The 21,792-nt window shown below is 38.0% G+C and overlaps 3 protein-coding genes across 6 annotated transcripts in view; 1 reads left to right on the top strand and 2 right to left on the bottom strand.

The window, feature by feature from the left end:
• The window catches only part of LOC105388125 (kinesin-like protein unc-104), a 93,567-nt gene extending 93,142 nt beyond the window's left edge, over window positions 1-425 (bottom strand). Inside the window, exon 1 of the mRNA XM_048625226.1 lies at window positions 283-425. The gene's annotated coding sequence lies outside the window, so the exon portion shown is untranslated. The remainder of the gene's footprint in view (window positions 1-282) is intronic.
• A 912-nt stretch (window positions 426-1,337) lies between these two features.
• Window positions 1,338-4,315, bottom strand: LOC105381788 (superoxide dismutase [Mn], mitochondrial). Its single transcript, XM_038117289.2, has 5 exons — window positions 4,155-4,315; window positions 3,893-4,068; window positions 2,937-3,075; window positions 1,956-2,110; window positions 1,338-1,530 (listed from the first exon to the last, which is right to left on the bottom strand). The coding sequence occupies exons 1-5, from the start codon at window positions 4,184-4,186 to the stop codon at window positions 1,385-1,387; spliced, it is 648 nt and encodes a 215-aa protein (XP_037973217.2). The 5' UTR covers window positions 4,187-4,315; the 3' UTR covers window positions 1,338-1,384.
• A 566-nt stretch (window positions 4,316-4,881) lies between these two features.
• LOC105388087 (mitochondrial carrier protein Rim2) lies at window positions 4,882-21,426 on the top strand. Of its 4 annotated transcripts, none has more exons than XM_038117285.2 (8): window positions 4,882-5,221; window positions 5,844-6,006; window positions 11,447-11,514; window positions 14,522-14,700; window positions 16,052-16,164; window positions 16,643-16,856; window positions 20,156-20,258; window positions 20,802-21,426. In XM_038117285.2, the coding sequence occupies exons 1-8, from the start codon at window positions 5,181-5,183 to the stop codon at window positions 20,920-20,922; spliced, it is 1,002 nt and encodes a 333-aa protein (XP_037973213.1). In that variant the 5' UTR covers window positions 4,882-5,180; the 3' UTR covers window positions 20,923-21,426. The 4 variants fall into 4 exon arrangements, with proteins under 4 accessions (XP_037973213.1, XP_037973211.1, XP_037973215.1 ...); XM_038117283.2 differs by having other exon boundaries at window positions 4,883-5,221; window positions 11,357-11,514; XM_038117287.2 differs by lacking the exons at window positions 4,882-5,221; window positions 5,844-6,006 and adding an exon at window positions 6,492-7,389.
• Window positions 21,427-21,792: the final 366 nt, after the last annotated feature.

The following is a 21,792-nucleotide window of genomic DNA, read 5'->3' as shown; positions in this document are numbered from 1 at the left end:
TCCGTAACTCTAACTAAACACTACTGTACCTACTTACCGATCAATGTAACTAGCCAATCGTTTTAAACTTCTTTCACTATGAAAATAACTACCCCAAACAGTCCAAAAGAGATAATAACAGCTAGGTAGTTATAGTATATTGCTTGAACAATTCCTAGGAAGTCTTGCACAAGAAAATCACCAACATTGACGACTGAAACTGAAAAATCAATAACTGTGCGACATGGCAGAGGTTTTCATGCGAAACAAAATGCGTATATAACAAAAACACAACAGACTTACCCCACAGGAACGTGACCACACAACTGAATTCACTGATGTTCGCGTAAAATGTCCAATATTTTGTTATCTTCAGAGTTTTATTTATTTATTTTGCCACAAACTGCAACAAAGCAAACCGAGGAACACTCGACTCATCGAGCAAGTGACATTGACAGGAAAAGTGACAGGAGTGGCTGGATGACGTTTGCTCTCCGAGTATTTGCTAGTTTGCTACGTTTTGTTTTTGCTTGTGAGATTTTTAGTTTACTCTGATTCTCAGAATAAAGTATATTGAATCAATAATATTTTCATCGTAGAAAAACGATGCTTGTAGCTTGCAGGAATATTCTCGATACTTATTCCCCCAAGCAGCGCCCCTACCCTAGGTTGTCCTGCCTTTCCTATAAAACCATTACCGACGACCATATTTAGTACCTACTACCTATTAAAATAACTAATAAATAGCAAAAAGAGAGTGGAACGCTCCCTCTAACAACAAACTTACAACTTGTCTAACGAGACACCCATCAGCCTTAATATTTTTTGGGGAAAGAAGGAAAACATCGTTGATAACCTGCGCATCTAGATTTATAGGTGCTTTGTAATCATACCAAAACAGCGATAGCGATACTTCTTGCAAGTCACCTCTGACTACTTCGAGGATTACTTACAGTACAGTACAGTACCTACAGGTCATGATCAAAATAAAACACAAAGTAACTAAAGAACCTTATTTATAAGGCAATATGTATATTATATAACTTAAAATATCATCACAATCTAGCAGCGCACTCATCAAATGCTTCCTCAAAGCTCTAAGTTTTGGTTCAACCATTCACAAGGGGGTCACTATCTGACGAAAAACGAAGCTTCGGAGCGCTATTGCGCGAGCCACGGTAACAAAAGTTGAAAAGATGCTCGAGGATTTTCATTCCCCATTTCATTCCTCCTTAATGATGGGGCTTTTGTGAAATGGCGGTAGAGTAATATTATGAGTATCGACAAATAATTTTAAAATGTTACGTCGAATATACGATTTCATTTCTCGACTCGTATGTAGATTGCACGACAGCTCTCGTCAGTTCGTTTTCCCTCAGTACAGTGACCCAACAGATCCATCAGTCTACTTCATAGCTTGCTCAAAACGCGCCGACACGTCCTGCCAGTTAGCAACGTCGAAGATTGCCTTCACGTAGTCGGCGCGCACGTTCTTGTACTGCAGGTAGTAGGCGTGCTCCCACACGTCGATGCCGAACAGCGGGATCAGGCCTGTGGAATAACAATTATATTAGAAGTCTCCAGGTAAAATATATTTAGTGGGGTAATGGTTATGTGGGCTTATTGAGGTTTTTATTAACCGTTCGAACAGTGAAAATAAAAGCGCGAGTACCGCTAGGTGGCGTGGCGACGCTCCAGGTTAGATTTTTGCTAATTCGCGATAAAAATGGCCTATCTAATGACCGCCACCCCCTACCGGATTACAATATCCATTTCCTAATGCCCCTTACATATTGTAAACCTAGCTTTAACTGCAAACTCTGCTTCCCTCTGGATAAAAAGCCTATGTCCAGACTGTCAGCTTTAACTACATTCCAATTTGTTTTCTGGTGAAAGGGTTATTATGGATGGATTGTTTCCATCCATAATTACGAACTTTATAATAACTTTACGAATATTCTATCTATCACACTCACCGGTGGTGGCCTGCAGCGGGTCCTGGTTGAGGCAGGTGGCGATCTGCAGCTTCTTGCTCTGCTTGTTGTAGCCGAGCCAGCCCCAGCCGGAGCCCTGCACGCCGACCGACGCCGCCGCCAGCTGGTTCTTCATGTTCTCCCAGGAACTGAAGTTTCTGGAAGGAAAGGGGTTTTCTTTGTTAGATACGAAAATAACAGGGCAAAGAAACCTGACCCCTCTCAGAAGCATTATTACTAAGAGAGGGCGGTCAGATTTCTCTGCACCTGACCGTACCTACTGAATTAATTCACACATATATTTCTTTTACTTGCCAGCTCTCGCCTAACATAATATTATAAAGCTACAGAAGAGGGATGATGGCATAGATCATGCATTTAAGCTTCCATAAATTAGATATTTGAAGTAGTAACTATCAATGCCATGCAGGACAAACTTTTAACTACCCTTTATTACAGGTGGGGTTAAAAAGGTTAAACTAAATTGGTTAAATGCCCTTGAGATTTACCTTAAAAACAATGACCTACTATCATAACTATTATCAATTTTACAACAAAAACAGGTGATAAATTATAATTGCATATAAGATAAAACTAATATTAGTGTCTGAGGTTAAAATTGTGATAAATTACGGTAAAGCATTTAAATTATAATAAACATAATGCATGTACTTGGATTCATGAAACAGCTTGTGAATTAAAACACAATAAGAAATCTATCACATGTAAGACCACTAAGAATATAAGAAGATATTATAAAAATACAAGCAATCAAAAAACCGTTTAAATAAACAGTGCATGTTAAGATGGAAAGAAGGCCCCCAAATACACAACATGTTAATCAATATTATAAGACACAGATTTTTTAATCCAGGATAAAACCTATGAAACCATAAAGCTCTCAAGACTCAAGCAGTAAAGAGTAAGACAGGACAACAGGCCAAACACCATGACATGCAAATAGGGAGAACTCCAAAATATTACTGTTCAATGGCTTTAGTGAGGGCATCAGTTGGCTTTCCACCGTTAGGTGACAGGTTCTGCCAGAAGATAGTGTGGTTGATGTGGCCTCCTCCGTTGAACTTGAGAGCAGGAGCCAAGTTAATTATCGTTGAGATGTCTCCTGAAATATTCAACACAAAAAACTGAGGTCAGCAATTTTAGTATGTCATGTTTTGTAAACGAGACTCAATCATGTGATTTGGTTGGTGTGGTGTGTGTAGCTATAAATATGTCAATTATAGTATAGGTATGAAGGATATGGCAAAGTAACTAGAAACTACTGAAATAAAATGTATCTTGTATTACAATGAATCAACTAATGTAAAATAAAATATAGTAAGCTGCCTTTAGCCCCAGGTTATAACATAATTATACTTTCTATGGTAACAAATGTACCTACTCTGTAACAAATACAAATAATAGAATCAGTAATTACTCATTAACAGCTTGACAAAGGGCTGGGCATGGCTCAGTTTTACAATTTGTTAGCGAAGTCCAGAATATTGTGTGGTTGATGTGACCCCCTCCATTGAACTTAATGGCACTGAGGAGGCTTATCACTGTGCTTGTATCTTCTGCTGGCAAACAATTACATTACCAATTAAAATTTGCTTATGACTATCATATTCTGGGTGTTCTTTTCATAAGGCTTGAGGATCTTATTAATATAATTTCCAAGTTACTTTTGATCAGTAATCTCAGTAATTTTATCATCATCCACCCTCTATTTTCCACACACAGCAAAGAAGTATCTTTCTGTAAAAACGCTTTTCTTCTTACCAGAACCCAATAAGAATTGGAACTTGGATAAGTTGGAAATTTTCCGAAAGACCCAAATATATAAATGTTTAACAATGTAAGTACCTTCTTAAACAAACTACAGCGGGGCCCGAATTAATGTATACTTATGTGAAAACGAGGGTAGTATAATAAATAACCTTTAGCCTGTGCCGCGGCGAGTTTCTCCTCAGCGGCGTTGAGGTTGTTGACGTAGGTCGCGTGGTGCTTGCTGTGGTGCAGGCTCATGATCTCGCGGCTGATCACCGGCTCCAGCGCATTATACTCGTAGGGCAGGGTCGGCAGAGTGTGCTTCTGCCGCGCACCAGCCGCCCGGCTGCCGACAAAAACACATATTTTTGTTATGGAGAGTGAAAGAAAAACTTGTATAAAAAGACAGAATAAGAGGTGGTAAATAGTTACATCACAGCTCCTAAGTTGCGGGATGCGAACATGATGCTTGCAAGAGTTTTACTAATGGATTTATGGCGATACAAATGTTCAAAATGCAATTTTAGACGGTCGGAAAATTATGCAACCCAAGGTTTTTGACAACTGTGACACTGACAGTTGAGTGTTGACATATATTTTTGACAGAGAACTGACACTGACAGTTTCTAACCACAGAGTATGATGAATCTTCAAATCTTATCTGCGAAGCGTGAGGAAGTTATTATTCTGAAAAATTTCTCACGCATACAGCAATATTCGTCGTCACGCTGCGTTACTAAAGTCATTCCACACAGTCGTCAGTAAGAAAAATTAGTACTTCTCTAACGAGAAGTTCGTCATTCACTCACAGTCACATCATCAGCACGTAAACCATGAAGTATCCCAAGGAAACAGATGACAAAAAACCGAACCACAAGATTCTCGTTCGACCATACTATGATGACCATGACCATATTATATGGGGTAACGCCAACTTTGGCTAACGTTAACTTGTCCGCGAAACACCGTCCCATCGAGTCCGCGTTATTCTATGCACCGTCCTATATACAAAAATTTTGTCGTTGAGTCCAACGTCCATTCCATTGACATCATAGTGCTCAGAATAATAACAGCCTCACACACTTTCAGTGTGTTTGTGTGTGTGTTACCCGCCCACCCCGCACCGTACCCCGTTTTTACAATACGGATACAGCGCACACCCACACTCTCACATATTGTCATTCGAGCGAACCCGCGACGAACGTGTTTTCATGAACTTGGCAAAGTTTTTTTCATAAATTTACAACGAATGAAGTGATATTTTTCCTGAAAACTATGATTATGTGATTGTTTTTCTCGAAACTACCCATTTTAGTTGAAATATCTTCATAAAATAGAAGTAAACAGTTTATTGTTGCGGCGTAGTGCGTGGACGTTACTATTTGGTGCATTTTGTTTATTTATAGACGGTCGCAGTTTGCAGCGATGTAATATTGTAATTATACCGGTGGCGCTAACATGTCTCAGTTGGATACAGCGATACATCTCGTGGCCGGAGGGTAAGGAGATAACAGTTATCAAATCTCACATGTTTATCTTACATTCTTACTTATTAAAATACCTACACAAATTGGGACATGCCATGTATGTTGGTGACCAACATTAAATTTGTGATATTTATTAGGTACATCTTTACAATAATTAGGCAGGATCCTAGTGATTTGATGTGGAAGGCCAAGGACAGAGTGCTGTGACTGTGGCAGGGCAGTCCTTGGGAGAGGCCTCTATGTCCAGCAGTAGATGATTGTAAGCTGGTATAAATTGTGGTTTATAATGCAGAACAGCTCGATCAACAATCATTATTATATCTCATTAAATTGCTGTAAGTTTCATAGATGGTTCTGGTATTACACAATGTTATAAAAAGTTTGATCTTGTTTACATCATTCTTTCACATGTTTCAAGATACAATGTGAGCTAGAATTTTCTTATTAGAGCATCAAGCTACAATACTTTTGGAGATTTATGCCTAATATGTACTATGGAGTTTATCTGCGTGCTGATCAGAATTAAGATAAAAAATAGTCCTGAAGAGTTACTAAAACAGTTTCTGCATGCACATGATGAAAAAAAAAATAGTAGTTATACATTCATACTTTAAAACAAAACACTATATTCCAGAGTGGCAGGCACAGCAGGTGCCGTGGTGACATGCCCCCTAGAAGTTGTGAAGACTCGTCTGCAGTCGTCCAAGGGGCTGTGTGCGCCGCCCTCCAGCCCGCCCCCGTCTGACAGCACTGCATCAAAGACCCGAAGAGTCTGCTCCAAAATACCCAAGCATCAGGTAATTATGATTTTCAAGTCTCTACTGTTAATTATACATTCATAGTCTGCTATGCTACAAAATTTAAAATAGGTAAAGAATAGAACAGATGGAGGATCAAACAGTGGACTTTTGGTGGTTAGTGGGTTACTAAAAGTGTTTCTATCTCCTATTATTTTATGTTTGTCAGCTTGAATTGAGTTATCACTCATAAAACACATAAAAGTAGTATAAAATACAGAAATAATCCCTTATGAGGCCAATATTTTATCATCAGGTTAATAATTTATTTATTGATTAATATTTATAATACAAACTTTAACTAATATGAATTACCTGAAGTTTTAGGTAGCATTTCTATTTTAAAAGTCAAGAGAATATTGAAAAGGACTTCTGGAATCCAAAATAATCAAAAATCCATAAACCCTTTCCTAAATAATTATTACTTCGGTACAAAGAGGTACATTAAGATAACAATGATAAGATAAATAAAATCATAATAATAGTATCAAAATGTTAAACAGTTACAACTTACAATAACGTTTTGTCAGGTAATAAATATATTCGTATCCTTTTTGCCTCTCATCAAGGTTCTTCAGTTGGTGTTCCTGGTTCAGGGTTAACAAGGTTCAAACAAATTTTTGAAGTCAAGGTGCTTTGTGAAACATGTTGCTTTACAGTTACGAACCTAGTCAGTATAACGACCTTACTCAAAAACCGGCTACATGGGAAGAAATTAAAAACAAAACGAGTATGGAAGAATTAATATAGTTTTAACCCAGTCTAGCTCGAAACCGAAATTATGAATTAAAAGTGACGAGGGTTTGCTGAAATACTGCTACTGAAAATACACATAGTCAAGTTATAACTAGTGCTAATCTATACATAGCTTACAACTCTACTAGGTAGGTGTACTTAATATTGATAAGTAAGTTTATTTTTCTTTTCCGATCCATTTTATTTGACCCCACATTAACTATTTACCAAGACGTAATACCGCAGGCACTTGTTTTGTTTACAAGTGCAACAAAATCCAAAGATAAAAGTCAATTGGCCCGTAAGTGGCAAGCAATTACGGCTAAGATATTATCTGTTGTGCATCGCGTGTCTAAAACGTTAATTAACCGTATTATATACCTATTTATCTAGATAGGTTTGTTTACATCGCATTCTATAAATAGATGGCTAGTTGTTCTGGATTACGTTGGGGTCCGCCATACATAACAAGTTTTTAATTTAATCGGTTCGCTCTTCTAATAAATAACGAATGCTCAGACGTATACAGACTGTTTAAATGTGTGGGTGTGGCGGTGTTTACACGCATTAGTGAGCACGGCGTAAACAGTGCAGTTAGTACCCATGTGTGCATGGAAGAAAGGCACATGTTGCAAGCAAAATATACAGGTATTATGTTGTTTGTATCAGCAAGCCTGTGTTCACTGTTCAGGAGGGTTACTCTATACCGGCGAAAAACTTACGAAAGAGAGCTGCCCTGCAATCGACACGTTTAACACAACGAGTTACACTCGCACAGCATCGCTCTAAAACTCCAGGGACTGAAGTTTTTAGACCATCATACTGTTTCGTGATGTGGCGGCATCGGACGGTAGACCTAGCAGATCTGCTCCTGCCAGCTTTTGGTGCCCACTTCTCCGTTGGTCACCAGCTGCAAATCCGATTACACATCCCTATGTGGAGGACTGGAAACGGATAAAATAATGGGCGTTTACCATATTTTATTTATCATAAACGATAGTTCGGTATTTCGAAAAAACTATTATTTACTACAAACAACATACCGGACCATATAAATTGGCCAGTAGCCAAAATACTTCTGACTGTGTAGAAATATTGGTCACTGGGTCTCGTACCAATATGCCTGTAAAGCATGTTTGCAGTCAGTCGATCCAATCGGTTTAAAATGCTGTACTGAACGGAGCTAGTCGTGTGTTGTTCAGCTACCACCCTGGGCCTATTATTACGTAAATCTGCAAGGTAGGTTATGATAGTAGTGAATAGTAAGTAAAGTAAGCATACGCTACTAAAGCCAATACTGGCATCACTCAGTGCCTTTCAGTGATGTCTTGTAGGTATTTCATTTATAATTGTTAATCAATAAACCTTGGACTTTCTCAAAAGGTTGGAGACAGTTTTCTTCTGGCGAGTATCACTGAAGATTAAAACATAAAGTAAAACGATTGAGGATAGAGCTAAGTGGTAGATGAAGGAACTATCGGGCCCTAGTTTATTTATAAATTCATAGTTTATCTACTTCCAGAGAATGAAACGATACGAAATAAACTCAATGTAAAGCGTATTTTTTACGCTAGTTATTGCATAGCATCTTATACCTTTTATCTTCTTACGTTACCGCTAAATGTTGGGCGTTTTATTTCATCATTCTCCTTATCAGTAACCTGGCGCTGCCGAAAGTTAGTCTCGTTCAAGGTTCACGCAATCGGAAGCGAGACATCCAGAGTGGTCGGTTGAGGCAAAGCTATCAATTTGTTTACAAAGTTCATTTGTGCTGCGTGCGTCACACAGCCATTGCTTGAGTGCATGATTGTAGATTAAAAATTCATTTGGAGCTTCATTTTCCACTTTCCATCGGCCTATAGTGAGAGGAAACTCTATGATGATTAGATAGGGCTGATTGATTTAACAGATATTTTTTCTGTTGTCTGCGTGGCCTTGTATGTGTTGATTAATATGTGTAAACAGCCAAGAAATAAAAAAGAAAAAGAAATTCATAGGGTTTTAGAGATAGTGAAAGAATGGAACCACTACCACTGATAGTTAGTACAAGAGTTTATCGATCTATTTAGTATGGAAGTAGCAGATTCAAATAATCCAGATATAAGTACTCTGCTTCAAGAGTTCAGAATGAGTCAGAAATAAATATTCCTCGTTGAACAGGATCGAATATATTCGATTTATGTTCGATATGGTTTTTATCGCCAAGATACTAGCGTAGACGCACAAATAATTTACGTTATTATTATCACTGACTGAAGATAATGGTTTTGAGACTGACACGCACATAAATTTATGTATTTCACATAAAGTTTATCCGCAGCGGCCTGAAGTCACGATTTCACCTTTCATGAAGCATAGACTTTGTATTATGCAACATGTAGAGATGAGTGGCAAATGAGTAATTATTAATTACAGAGGTAAAATAATAATTATAATAAATTAATCTTTATTTCAATAATTTGCCATTTAAAATAATTAAAGTAGGACATTCTCAGGCGAATCACTTTATGTTTTTTTTAATTTACTTATTTATAAATGAGAATGATAAGTTAATAATATTGATTAATTCCTTACTTTTCTTACCGCTTACGAAGTGTGAAAACTCGAAGGTAACATGATAATAAATAATAGTTTGCTTACGGATCGCCATTGCATAACTGAGGAAGATAGTGCATGACCTTGCACAATGTCATTCAATATTACATGAAGCGAGCGCCCCCGGAGCCCAAGGCCTTTCTACATAATAGCTATAGCTCTATAGTGTAGATAGTTTGTTTCTTATTTATACTATAACAAGGTCTCTATGATTCTGCGAAAGCAAACCTTGTACTACTCGTATGTATTGGCGACGACATTTCATGGACGCTTTCCAATTTCACTGATCAACTAAGTTAGAGTACACACCTTGAATACTACTCATTGTAACAGACCCAACTACTAAAATATGAAACAGAACTGCTTGGAAATCGATTAGTGTAGAAGGTATGTGTTCATCATCATCACCCTGTAATCGTCCACTGCTGGACGTAGGAATCCTCCAATTATCTTATCTTCTTCAAGTTGTGTCTGCTATGAATTGTAGGTAACAATATTCGTGGCACTAATTATGAATAATCTGAAGGAAAACTGTAACACATCCATCACGATATCTTACTGTAGATTGTAGGTAACCTATCACTTTGTAAATAAAGGCCAGATATTTTAAGATACAAAATTGGAGGATTACTCACTTGATACTACATAGTTGCTACAAAAAATGTGTGGCTTTTCAATCAAAGTTCATTGTTCTAGATATTTACACCCATATAGCTGACGCTTGTATTATGTCTAGTAAAGTTGTTGGTAGCGAAGAGCAAACGCTCTCATTATCACATGTGAGGTTTCAACAATGTTTTCTTCAGCAAATTTTCCGCTTTAACTACCTACTATGTTGGATATTTGTTTGTTTACTACATTAGCATTAAGCAACTTTGAAGCGTTTACAGGATTATGTAATTTACTTTCAGTTTTGTTTCTTATAAATTAGATTGCCTAAGTAAAGCGAATAAGAGTGAAATTTCAGATGTTCCTTCCTACAATTGATTTTCATAAACTCTGATATTGAACTTGAAGTTACCTCCGAAAAGGTCCATTTGGCCTCAATAAGATATTATGAATGATGAACTATACCTATTTCCATCACTTGTGTAAAGTACTGTGATGTCCGAAATTGAAATGTCTGCAATCGGCATGTTATGATGGCTGTTTTCATTTGTGTCCTCTCATCGAGTATCGTATTTATTTTTATTTGCTTTAAAATCACTAATTGAGTTTTGATATTTTCGTAATTTTCGATAGTGAAAACGGTCAACATAGCAACCCGTTAGTATAAGTTATTGTGTTTATGTTTAAGTACTTATATTTTTATGTATGTACATGCTGTGTTGCAATAGCTATGTTCTTCAGCATTTTTGTAACATTTGACTAATAGCACTATTGTACTCATTAGTTGTATTTTTTTTGTTACTGTTCGTAATTCATATGGTTTTTCTCATGAATCCAATTATCATCCACTCTTATTTAATGGAGAACAGTCGATATCTCACATACGAATAGATTACTCTCCCTTCAACTCCCTTCCAACAAAGCCCTAGAAAATACAGACTTGATAAAGTAATTGAATTGAAACCCATTCCCAATTGAGTTTCAGTTCAGTAAACTGGTCCGAAATAGAAAGAGATCCTATGGAGATTTGTTTGCCATATAATAGATGGTGTGCCATTATAATTGAAGATACTTATTTGAAATTTCCTCCCATCCTTAGGCTTAGGGTGCCTTTCCACCAGATATGTGCTACGATGCGATGATGTAACAATTTTCGTTCCTACCAGTCACGCTCACGACATGCTATGGGCGCCACAGAATATGATTAATGGATATCCAACGCATCCAGTCCAACGTAGCATAACAAATCTCTGGTGAAAAAGCACCCTTAAAGAGGTAGAGAATTGCCCCCAATGTTAATTTCACTACCATCGACATCTCAAACCTCCTAACCCTACCAACCACTAACCCGCACCCTAAACCAGCTTAACACAAGCGATGGATCAAACTATATCGTCGGCTATTAACGCAGGAGGCCAAATGGGGCTACCGGAGGACCATGGGGGCGCTGTTTGCATATAGCACCCAGGCCGACCGTATGCTGATGTCGTACAATTGCCAGGTGCAGCCGTGCGCCCGGGGCAGTTACGCCCGCCCGCCGTCAAGGATGAGCCTCATACAGTGCATCAGGTGAGTTATAGCTGCGACTGAAGCGACACGGGTCCGTAATCGACGTAGATAAACGTCACTATGGGGAGTCGACAGAAATACGGCCCTGTGATCGAATAGTTCATCGACGTCGATAACAGACCCGTGCCGCGGCCGCTGGAGATCATAAGTTTCACTCTTGCTTGACGAAATGTGAAGTTTGGATGTAATGGGATGGCAAAGTCTCATGCAGCGAGATAGAGTCGTGATTAAAGATTTCAACAGCTCTCTGAAACTTGGTGTTTCGTAAAGCTAGAGTGACCATCGTGGTTTGTGTTTTGTTTTTGTGAGGTACGTAGATTTGTAGTGAGAGTGAGTGTGCATTCTTGGGTTACGCAATAGCGAGATGATACTAGTATTTAATAATCAAAGACAAGGATATTTTAGGATATATTATGGAATCATGTGGCTATTGTGCACTGTTATTTAGAAGGACTATGAAGGTTACCCAACTGGAGTATTTATTTATAAACGCTTTCCTACGTATTTTTTTTCGGTCATGTGTCTTACAATTTTTCACCTAATATTCCATAGATACTTTCGTGCGTATCGTTATCACTTCAGACAATACCATCCACGTATTTTCAAGGAACGCACTGATCCTAATTTTAGTCGGCTTCCGGAAAAAAATAAGACTCATGATAAGAGCCTAGGTTATGTTAAATACCAAGATAAAAGTTCAATTTCCTGAACTATGTTGCCAGGCGCTACAGAGATAAAATATCTGCCTAATAACGTGTGTTCAAGAGCTGCCTACACAGATTATTTACAGGCGGCGGGGGCATGGCATCATGGTTAAAGTAGGTTTGTATGAATAGTGTTGCCGCTGGATAGGCCAATACCAATCGTCACTTACCTATATTCTGTCGATAGTTAGTTAGACGACCGAATAGTGTAGTGGTTATTGACCGTGACAGCGTGACTACTATATGCTGAAGGTCCCGGGTTCGATTCCCACACAGCACACAGTCCATTATTTGTATATCAGCTGTCCGATACCCATATTGCAGGCTCTGCCTAGTATGGTGTCATATGGCCGTGTGTGAGATGTCCTCACATATTATCATTATTCTATCGATATTTTATTGGTTGGTATAGCGGTAGAGACGATATACTACAAGCTTCGTTCGACACTCGATTGCAAAACCATCGATTTTCTGCAACACTAGTATGAGCTTACCTACACACTAAATATATGATGAACGATTCTTTCCCCCATAAATACATCTGGCAGTTTGATGTATAACGGGTCAACGAGACAAGTATTTCTTTGGCGTCGGCCCAGCTAGTGCAAGTTACAAATACATTGCTAATGAAGTGGGTATACAACACAGCGTAGAACGGTTTTGCCAAATACTTAGCCCCATAAATAGTGACATGAAATACTTGTGGACACCTCAATTTGCTTAGGCTTTGGATCAACATAATTAAAATTATAAAGACAATTGACTCAAATTTGGGACACCCGAAAAATATTTTTACAGTTTTACTTTCGTCGTTACTAAAAATAACATAATCTTCCGTCAACTCCAAGGTTAACCTAATTAGTCTTGCTCATGGAAAGGTCGGTAATACTTCAAGATTATTCACGACTTGTTATTACTACATGGGTTTATTAACCCGAAGAGTAAGACTGTTTGGAAGCCACGTGTGAATCGTCCTTTAGGTGCACTAACTTATCAAAGCTATCAGCAAATGAACCACCAACAAACTCGGTATCTCCACTCGACGTCTGTATCTGATGATAAGGCTTTGCTTTAGTACTCGACCACGCGCTGTACTGATGCCCGTACGAATAACACGACCAAACGTATTGCCGACCCTTTAATTTGATATTAACATACGAATTAATACTATAAAAATACAAAGAGTGGCGCTAAGAAGAGGAGGGGTATAGGTTGATGGTGTAATCTTACTTATTATTGTTACCGGCAATTTATCTGGCTCACTCTAACACATATCTGATAACAGCGGTGTCTATGTAATATTTTCAACCTTTAACTGACAACTTTTGCTTGGTCGAGTACTAAGTAGGATGTACTATAACAAACCTTCACTGGTCGTACAATGAAAAGTGGATTAGCGCCGAAAATTATTGTTTATTTTGTATTATCATTGCATTATCTTTATACTAGGATTTATCGTTGGTTAAACGAAGGTTTTGTATGAATTTGATTAAACTCTTTCAACAAATTACATATTTTAATTACAATAGCGACTTAGCATTTTTACAATTCATTCATTTCATTGCCAACCTTATATTGGCAGAGTAGGTTTCTGTTGGTGCCTATAACTATAGGTAAAATTACTTTAAATTATGTTCATAATATTATTACATATATTTAATTATTCAGTCAATAGAGAGAGCGATCTGAGTAGTCAAAGTATACCCATCTTATAAATAGGAACCTAGCTAGTTCACACCAGTATTGCCATTAAATGTAAATAAATGCACAGATAATTTGTCGCAGCATGATAAACTATAATTATCTCAATTAAAGTGAAAACAAGTGTGTTCAGGGGAGATACAGGGTGCCTTATCGCCGCATCTCACTCGCTACCCGCCTGATTCGTAACTGATTGACGTCACAAGTTTTTAAACACCCACTATCATTGCAAGAGATAATTTTAACTTTGCCACCGCAAACCCGGCTTGATATATTATCGTGTTGTTATTTTGAGTTATAAAAGTTTGTGTATTGATGAAGAGGTGGGATAGAGGAGACTAATAACAGGCATATTACGTCGCGTGGGACGCTCTCTTGCCCATTGGTGGGACTATATTGGAGGGACAGACATAGACAGATACCTAGCAATGTTGTCTCTGGATGAGGGGAGCTATGACAGAATGTAGGTGCGATCTTAGACGGCATATTTTAATAAGTCCAGCAGACGCCTATTACTGGCTAAAAATGTTGATGATCTATGTGTACCTTCAGCTATAAATCTATCTCATTCTTGATTTAACCCTACTTTATCCACCTTCCAGGCACATAGTCCAGACGGAAGGCCCCAAAGCCTTATTCAAGGGCCTCGGCCCCAACATCGTGGGCGTGGCCCCGTCGCGCGCCATCTACTTCTGCACGTACTCGCAGGCGAAGGCGATCCTCAACCAGAACATTGCCCCAGACACGCCCATCGTGCATCTGTCGGCTGCTAGTGCTGCTGGTAAATAATATTCTGTATTTAAGTGTCAAATAAATGTTTCTTTATCTTAAATATGTCCAAATATCAACGCGTTATTTTATTACCAATAGCATCGAATAGTAACTTAAATTAGCGAAACTTGCACTAGGGTCTTTAAATCCTAATCCTAACAAATATTATAAATGCGAAAGTAACTGTGTATGTCTGTCTGTTACTTTTTCACGCCAAAACTACTGAACGGATTTGAATGAAATTTGGTATACATACGGTCTACACCCTGGAAAAGAACATAGGCTACTTTTTATCCCGGAATTCCCACGGGAAAACTTTTTAAGGTGAAGGGAAGCGCGCGGGAACAGTTAGTGTAATTATAATCTGCTTTTTGATTAGAATTAATGAATCAATAAGTGAATGAAGGCACTCAGTCGGAAAACTAATAGCAATATACTAGTATTGCATTGTATAGTGCCTATATACAATAGTATTCCATCTACTACTGGCGATAGAGAAAGAGTGGTGTTAATGTATCAATTTAGCGTTAGTTGTTTTAATTAACCGGAACAATGCACTTACTTAGTTATTTACCTTTTTAAAGAAAGCAATTTATAATCAAACCAAGTCAAGGCTGTACCATATCTCCAATAATCTGCAAAAGCCTAGATAAACAAAATCTGTAACACATTGTTGCCAATTTGCTAGTCAAATCCTTGAACTAAATTATACAATAGGTACTAATAAGTACATTATATACCTCTACAATATCCTGAAATAACACTTGTATCTACAAGAAGAATCAATAAACATACTTATCTGCAACGCAGTATCAGCAAAGCATTATTTATGCCATATTTTCTATTGTTACACAAAGTGGCTTGAATACTTATACTCAACTTTTTATATTCATTGTTAAATGTAAACAAACTAGGTAGGTAACTTATATTTAGGATGGCTTTTATTATTGATTTTATACGTAGAAAACTGTTATTGGCTATGTTATATAACCCATACTATACTGCACAAACGTACTTAGATATTAGCTGTTGGTTTTTATCATTAAAATAAATAAATAAATTATTAATACTGCTAGTCATAGACAATTATTTAAATCCTAATCAAGGATATAAGATTCGCAATATGATCAATCTCTTTCCAGTTTAGCCCCAGTGATATGCCCTCTTATACTACTGAGCAATTTCAGGTACTTTTGCACCCACAGTCCACAGTCCCCTTTATTATTGAAATCATTTCTTCAACATTCTTGTCTGTTTTTATTAAGAACTTACGAAATTTGATACGCGACACGACTGCAGTCACATAAACCTCATTTGTTATGTTTTAAAACATTTATCTTTTATGTGTTTTTTTTTTCCAGGCTTTGTGTCGTGCACGATGACCAATCCGATCTGGTTCATCAAGACGCGGCTGCAGCTCGACGGACAGAACGTCACCACCATGCAGTGCATCAAGAGGATATATGCCAAAACTGTGAGTTATTAATAATACATGTTGTGTCTATTTTAAACTTAAACTATACACTCACGCAGTGAGACCTAGATGTAACATAAATTGCTGGTAATTTTCTTATCAATGACTTGTCACATAACGGTGACAAACTCTAGACGTAATGACAAACTCTAACTGCCAGTTTCAATAACTCTATCTATCGATAACTGACAGGAGGATATAATAAAGGTACCTAAGAAGGATTGGCTAGTCAGATGAGTTGCCAGTTAATAACATTTATTTATGTAAGTATACTTACTTTATTGTACAGTCTACTTCATAAATGTATTATCAGGTAGACTTAATGCTATAATCATTTTCTGACACTCAACCGGCAGGCTTCCAGCATTCCAATTATACACTATTTTTATTTATGTAACTACCTAGTCCTTCTTTCCCAAATGAAATTTCCGTATGCTCTTTTTGCACACAATAAAACAAATTGTTACCTCCTCCACAGGGCATAAAAGGCTTCTACAAGGGCATAACCGCCTCCTACATGGGCATCAGCGAGACGGTAGTCCATTTCGTCCTCTACGAGGGCGTGAAGGCGCGGCTGGTGGCGGCGCGCAGCCAGGCGCCCTCCGACACCAAGTCGCCGCGGGACTTCGCCGAGTTCATGCTCGCTGGCGCCTTCTCCAAGACTGTGGCTTCGTGTATAGCGTATCCGCACGGTTAGTGGGGACGGCCATTTTGGATTTAAGTTACTGATGCGTCCGCCATTTTTGTTACTGGGTTTGAAATTTAGTGGCGGCCATTTTTATTACGTCCGCCATTTTAGAAACAAACGGACGACGCTATTAAAAATGGCGGACGCAATATGGTTTTGACATTTAGTGACGGCCATTTTTTATTACTTCCGCCATTTTAGAAACTAAAATAGGCGACGCAATTCAAAATGGCGGACACAATCGAACCCTACTCTTGCTTGACGGAATACGAATAGTCTTGCAATCGGTACGTTCGCTTCATTAGTAAGTCAGTCGCTAGTGTCAGTATAAGCAAGGTCGAGGACACAGCCAGTGGTCCACTGGGTGCTGTACGAGGGCGTGAAGGCGCGGCTGGTGGCGGCGCGCAGCCAAGCGCCCTCCGACACCAAGTCGCCGCGGGACTTCGCCGAGTTCATGCTCGCCGGCGCCTTCTCCAAGACTGTGGCCTCGTGCATAGCGTATCCACATGGTTAGTTACGGTTCTTTACGGTTAGCTGCCATTTTGAATTGAGTCCACCATCTTTTATCCTTTTCAGCACTACTAGTCGGGTTTGACGCTTGGTGGCAACCATTTTGAATTACGTCCGCCATTTTGGATTGCGTTCGCCATTTTTTTGTTGGTGTTTTTATTGTAGCTGCACGTTTGCCGAGGTTTAGTGAAAGTTTGCGGCCATTTTGGTTTTTTGGCGGCCAATTTTCATCTTCTACGAACGTGGGATGTGCTTGTAGACTACATAGTAAGTTAGTCGGTAGTGGACAGCCAGGCGCCCTCCGACACCAAGTCGCCGCGTGACTTCGCCGAGTTCATGCTCGCCGGCGCCTTCTCCAAGACCGTGGCTTCTTGTATAGCGTATCCGCACGGTTAGTGGGGGCCATTTTGGATTTAACTTCCTATTGGTTCCGCCATTTTTATTCCCTAGATTTTGACATTTAGCGGCGGCCATATTTTATTACGTCCTCTAACATGTAACTGGGCAGTTCTTCTTTTTAACCTACATAACTTAGTCTCCATCAGTTGTGAAGAAAAAATCATGAGTTTTTCAAATATTTATTTATTTATTTATATTTCAGCGTGCATTTTACTAAAAACACAACGGCTGTGCACGTTTACAAAAATATAAATTTATATTTTTGTATTTAAAATTACGTTACAGAGTGGTAAATCCGCGTGACAGAGGTGTATTTCATACGAATCTTGGCTGTCTCCCGCCACTTCATCCTGCGCATATTCGATAATGTTACAAAAAATATATATGACGACATAAAATATAAAAATTTATTTAACCTCCAGAAGATATTACCTATTTAGTAAAACAAAATATATATTTTTAAATGATTTCAGAAATATGTTAAAAAATGTTGAAAATTTGTCTTTTACTACCTAATGTTTTAGTAGTTACATTCTGTCACGTAGGTTGCCATTTAAAATATTTGTTTGAGCCACTCGTCCTTATTGCCATCGATCAGAGTTTAAGGTCTCCTTTTCTCCTTGGTAAGATTTCCCCTTTGAGATCCAGACACCGCGTATCGGCCACCCGCAAAGTGTGACAGGAGGTGCGTGTGTTTATTCGGCGACAGCTTCGTCACGTAGGTAATTGTTAAAATAAAATACAATTAAATTATTATTTTGTTATTTACTCATTGGTAATAACAATTACTTTGCAATCAACATGTGAATATTACACTTTATGTTCCTGTTTAAATGCTAATCGACTTTGCAACACATTTTACCCCTCTGTCACACGACAAATCTGTCACATTCTTACGAAACACTCCAACCTGAGGAAATTCATCAAAGAAAAATTGAAGAGAAACTACACGTTTTGGTTAAAGTAAGAAGCGAAAGCAACGTCCAATACACTAGCGCTGCATTAATAAAAAGTTTCGTTTGTGAAAAAGGTAATTTCGTGCTATTGTTCTCAAGAACAGACGATGAATGTGGTAGACTGTTTAATATGGTGGAGAATGATTTATCGGATGTTTGATGATAACATTAAAGTCCTTCCAGCTTCTAAGGCAATTAAAAAAGGAAAGAGTATTTTTTTCAAGTTCTAAGAGCCACTGCTGTATTTTCGAAATATGGCTGGTTAAAACTTTAACAAATTACGTAATTTTTCATTATGTTAGTTAAATTTTAGGTTGCCGAAAATATTATTTGTGCAGATAAACACTATTTTATGTAGTTGGAACAAATATGTCCTTTAAGTTCCTGAAATACGGATATTTCACTCTCCAGAGGTTCTCAAGTGTGATTTCATTAGTTATACTAATAATAAAGATATGTCCAGTAATTTTTTTGACTAACTTGAAACCATAATGATTTATAAGTAAGTTACTAAATTATTATTTTTAAATAAAACTGTTTTATTCCAAAACGCTGCCGCATATTTAATAGAATAACAACTATGTCACATCGTTTACCACACTGTAACGATTGGTGTCTCCTGGTAGTCAACTTATTTTTGGTCGTTTATATGTTCTGTTATAAATAGTGCAACTTTGGAAAAATCATATTAAATTTAGTAATTGATGTTAACGTCTATGCTGTTAATTTTTGACTGTAATTAGTAGCAAAAAAATATTTATAGCAAAAACAAGCTTCATTTTAGCTGAAATTGTGACAGAGTGGTAATAAATACTTAATAAATATTTTGTTATTACTAAAAATCCATTCCTTCATATGTTTTCTAAAATGGTATTTTGTTTATTAACGTATCAAAAAAGTTTCACTTTAATCGACGAAGACTATTTCGTTAAAATAAAATGAAAGATTCTGTGACGAAGGTGTAATTTTCTTTGCCTTATCCACATATTATGTTCTGAAAATCTTGAAAAAATACTTAAATTTCGCGGCCAACCACCTTTTTCGATAGAACAGAAATGTAGCTATCATAAAAATTATTAGAGTTCACCAAAAAGCTAAAGTTATTTTTTTCAAATTCGGGATAATTTTTTATCCATTATGTAGGTTAAAAAGAAGAACTGCCCAACTACGTATGACAGAAACTAAAATGGACGACGCAATTCAAAATGGTGGACGCAATTCAAAATGGCGGACGCAATTGAGCAATCTTGCTTGACGGAATACGAATAGTCTTGCAATCGGTAATATTAGATAGTTTCCTGACGTGATACGTGGATTCATTAGTAAGTCAGTCGCTAGTGTCAGTATGAGGAAGGTCGAGGACAGAGAGAGTGATCCACTTCATATTTTAACTGAACTTACATAACTTTAATTACAATAATGTATATTCCCCCCGCAGAGGTGGCGCGTACGCGGCTGCGCGAGGAGGGCGACAAGTACCGGCGGTTCTGGCAGACGCTGCGCACCGTGTGGCTGGAGGAGGGCCCCCGCGGCGTCTACAGGTCAGTACCACTACCTGCGGCCGCTGCACGAGTTATCGACGTAGATAAACGGCATTTTATCACGATTCGCTATAAATACGGCGCTGTGATTGGTGCCGCGTTCAATCAATCACAGCAGAGTTCTAACGAGTTTATCCATATAACGAACCCGTGTAGCTCTGCCAGTTCTATGGAATTACTGGTCAGTCAAGGACAGCCTAATGCTGACCAAGGTAAGAAGGTGATACTACTACATTTCTGATAATTATCTACAATGTAAGTGACATTGTTGGTAAGCACTATATCTCTCGGTTGTTATACCTATGTATATTGCGGAGTGTACGAGTGACACTTTGTAAGGATAGTTAAACATTTGGTATACCAATTCAGAAGGCTCAACATTCAGGACTAAAAACCTAAATTGGCCCGTCAATTCGCGATGGCTACAGAGTTTAGTTACAAATGGCTGGAAAAGAATCAATTAACTTTTTGTGCACATAATATCCTTGATGTCCTTGTTACGCATGTATTTAATTAATTTAACCACAAATTATTTCCACACAGGGGCCTGGGAACACAGCTGGTGCGTCAAATACCGAACACGGCGATCATGATGTCGACATACGAAGCAGTAGTTTACGTCCTCACAAACCATTTCAACAACCAATGTTACGAGAACACATAAACATTCGCGGCACAGCGAGTGACCAGTAGTGATGGCTCGAGAAGTACTCTCTATGTCGCTTGTGTGAGTATAGCGGAGGTAGAGGTCCTCGGATTATGTGGTTGTTTGTGCTCAGATTAGAGAAATACAGGGGATGGAGTTGGCCAGTCTGTAACAAGTTGGTCGGTTGCAATAGTTTAAACAATGATATTTTGTCCACAAAAAGAAAAACTAAGAATTAACTACCGTGGCAATGAGCAGGCCTATTTAAAATTTTGAAACTTATTAGTTTAGTAATTAAATTACTAATTCAGTAAATAAGTACAAAACTTATCTCCTGTTTTCTGTGATCTGAGGACTCGTAGTGAAAGAGAATAATGGGGACGCTAAATATTACCCTGTAGAACTGAAATATAGTTTTTAAATAATAGAGATGTAACGTGCCAAGGGTAAAAATTATGTTAATCCGGCAAATAAACCAGCAAATTGTTGAACAATGTAGTCAGTAAAATCTAGTCGCTCACTGACCAGTGATGCCAGCATTCAAACCAAAATTTCACGCATAGAAAGTGCCAAAAATAGATTTGCTATTCGACAATAGGCATTGATTTAGTAACGGGACTTGAAGGTCTATCAATATTATTCGAAGTTAGTAAATTGCTTGCAATACGATTCTATAAACTGTTGTTAAAAAGTATCCTTAGGGGCCGTCCATTAATCACGTGAGGCTCAAAAGGGGGGGGAGGGGGTACGTAAAACCTCACGAAACATCACGAGGGGGGAGGGGGGGGTCTCATTAGACATCACGTGTATTATTTTTTTGTCAAAAAGCGCTAGGTATTTCAGACCCGAAATTTTGAACGGCGCAAAAATTTAACGATTTCTAATTAT

This window comes from Plutella xylostella, chromosome 3 (genome assembly GCF_932276165.1).
Source record: "Plutella xylostella chromosome 3, ilPluXylo3.1, whole genome shotgun sequence".
NCBI classification, from domain to species: domain Eukaryota; kingdom Metazoa; phylum Arthropoda; class Insecta; order Lepidoptera; family Plutellidae; genus Plutella; species Plutella xylostella.
Note: the sequence above shows the minus strand (reverse complement) of the source record. Positions and strands in the feature narration are given on the sequence as shown.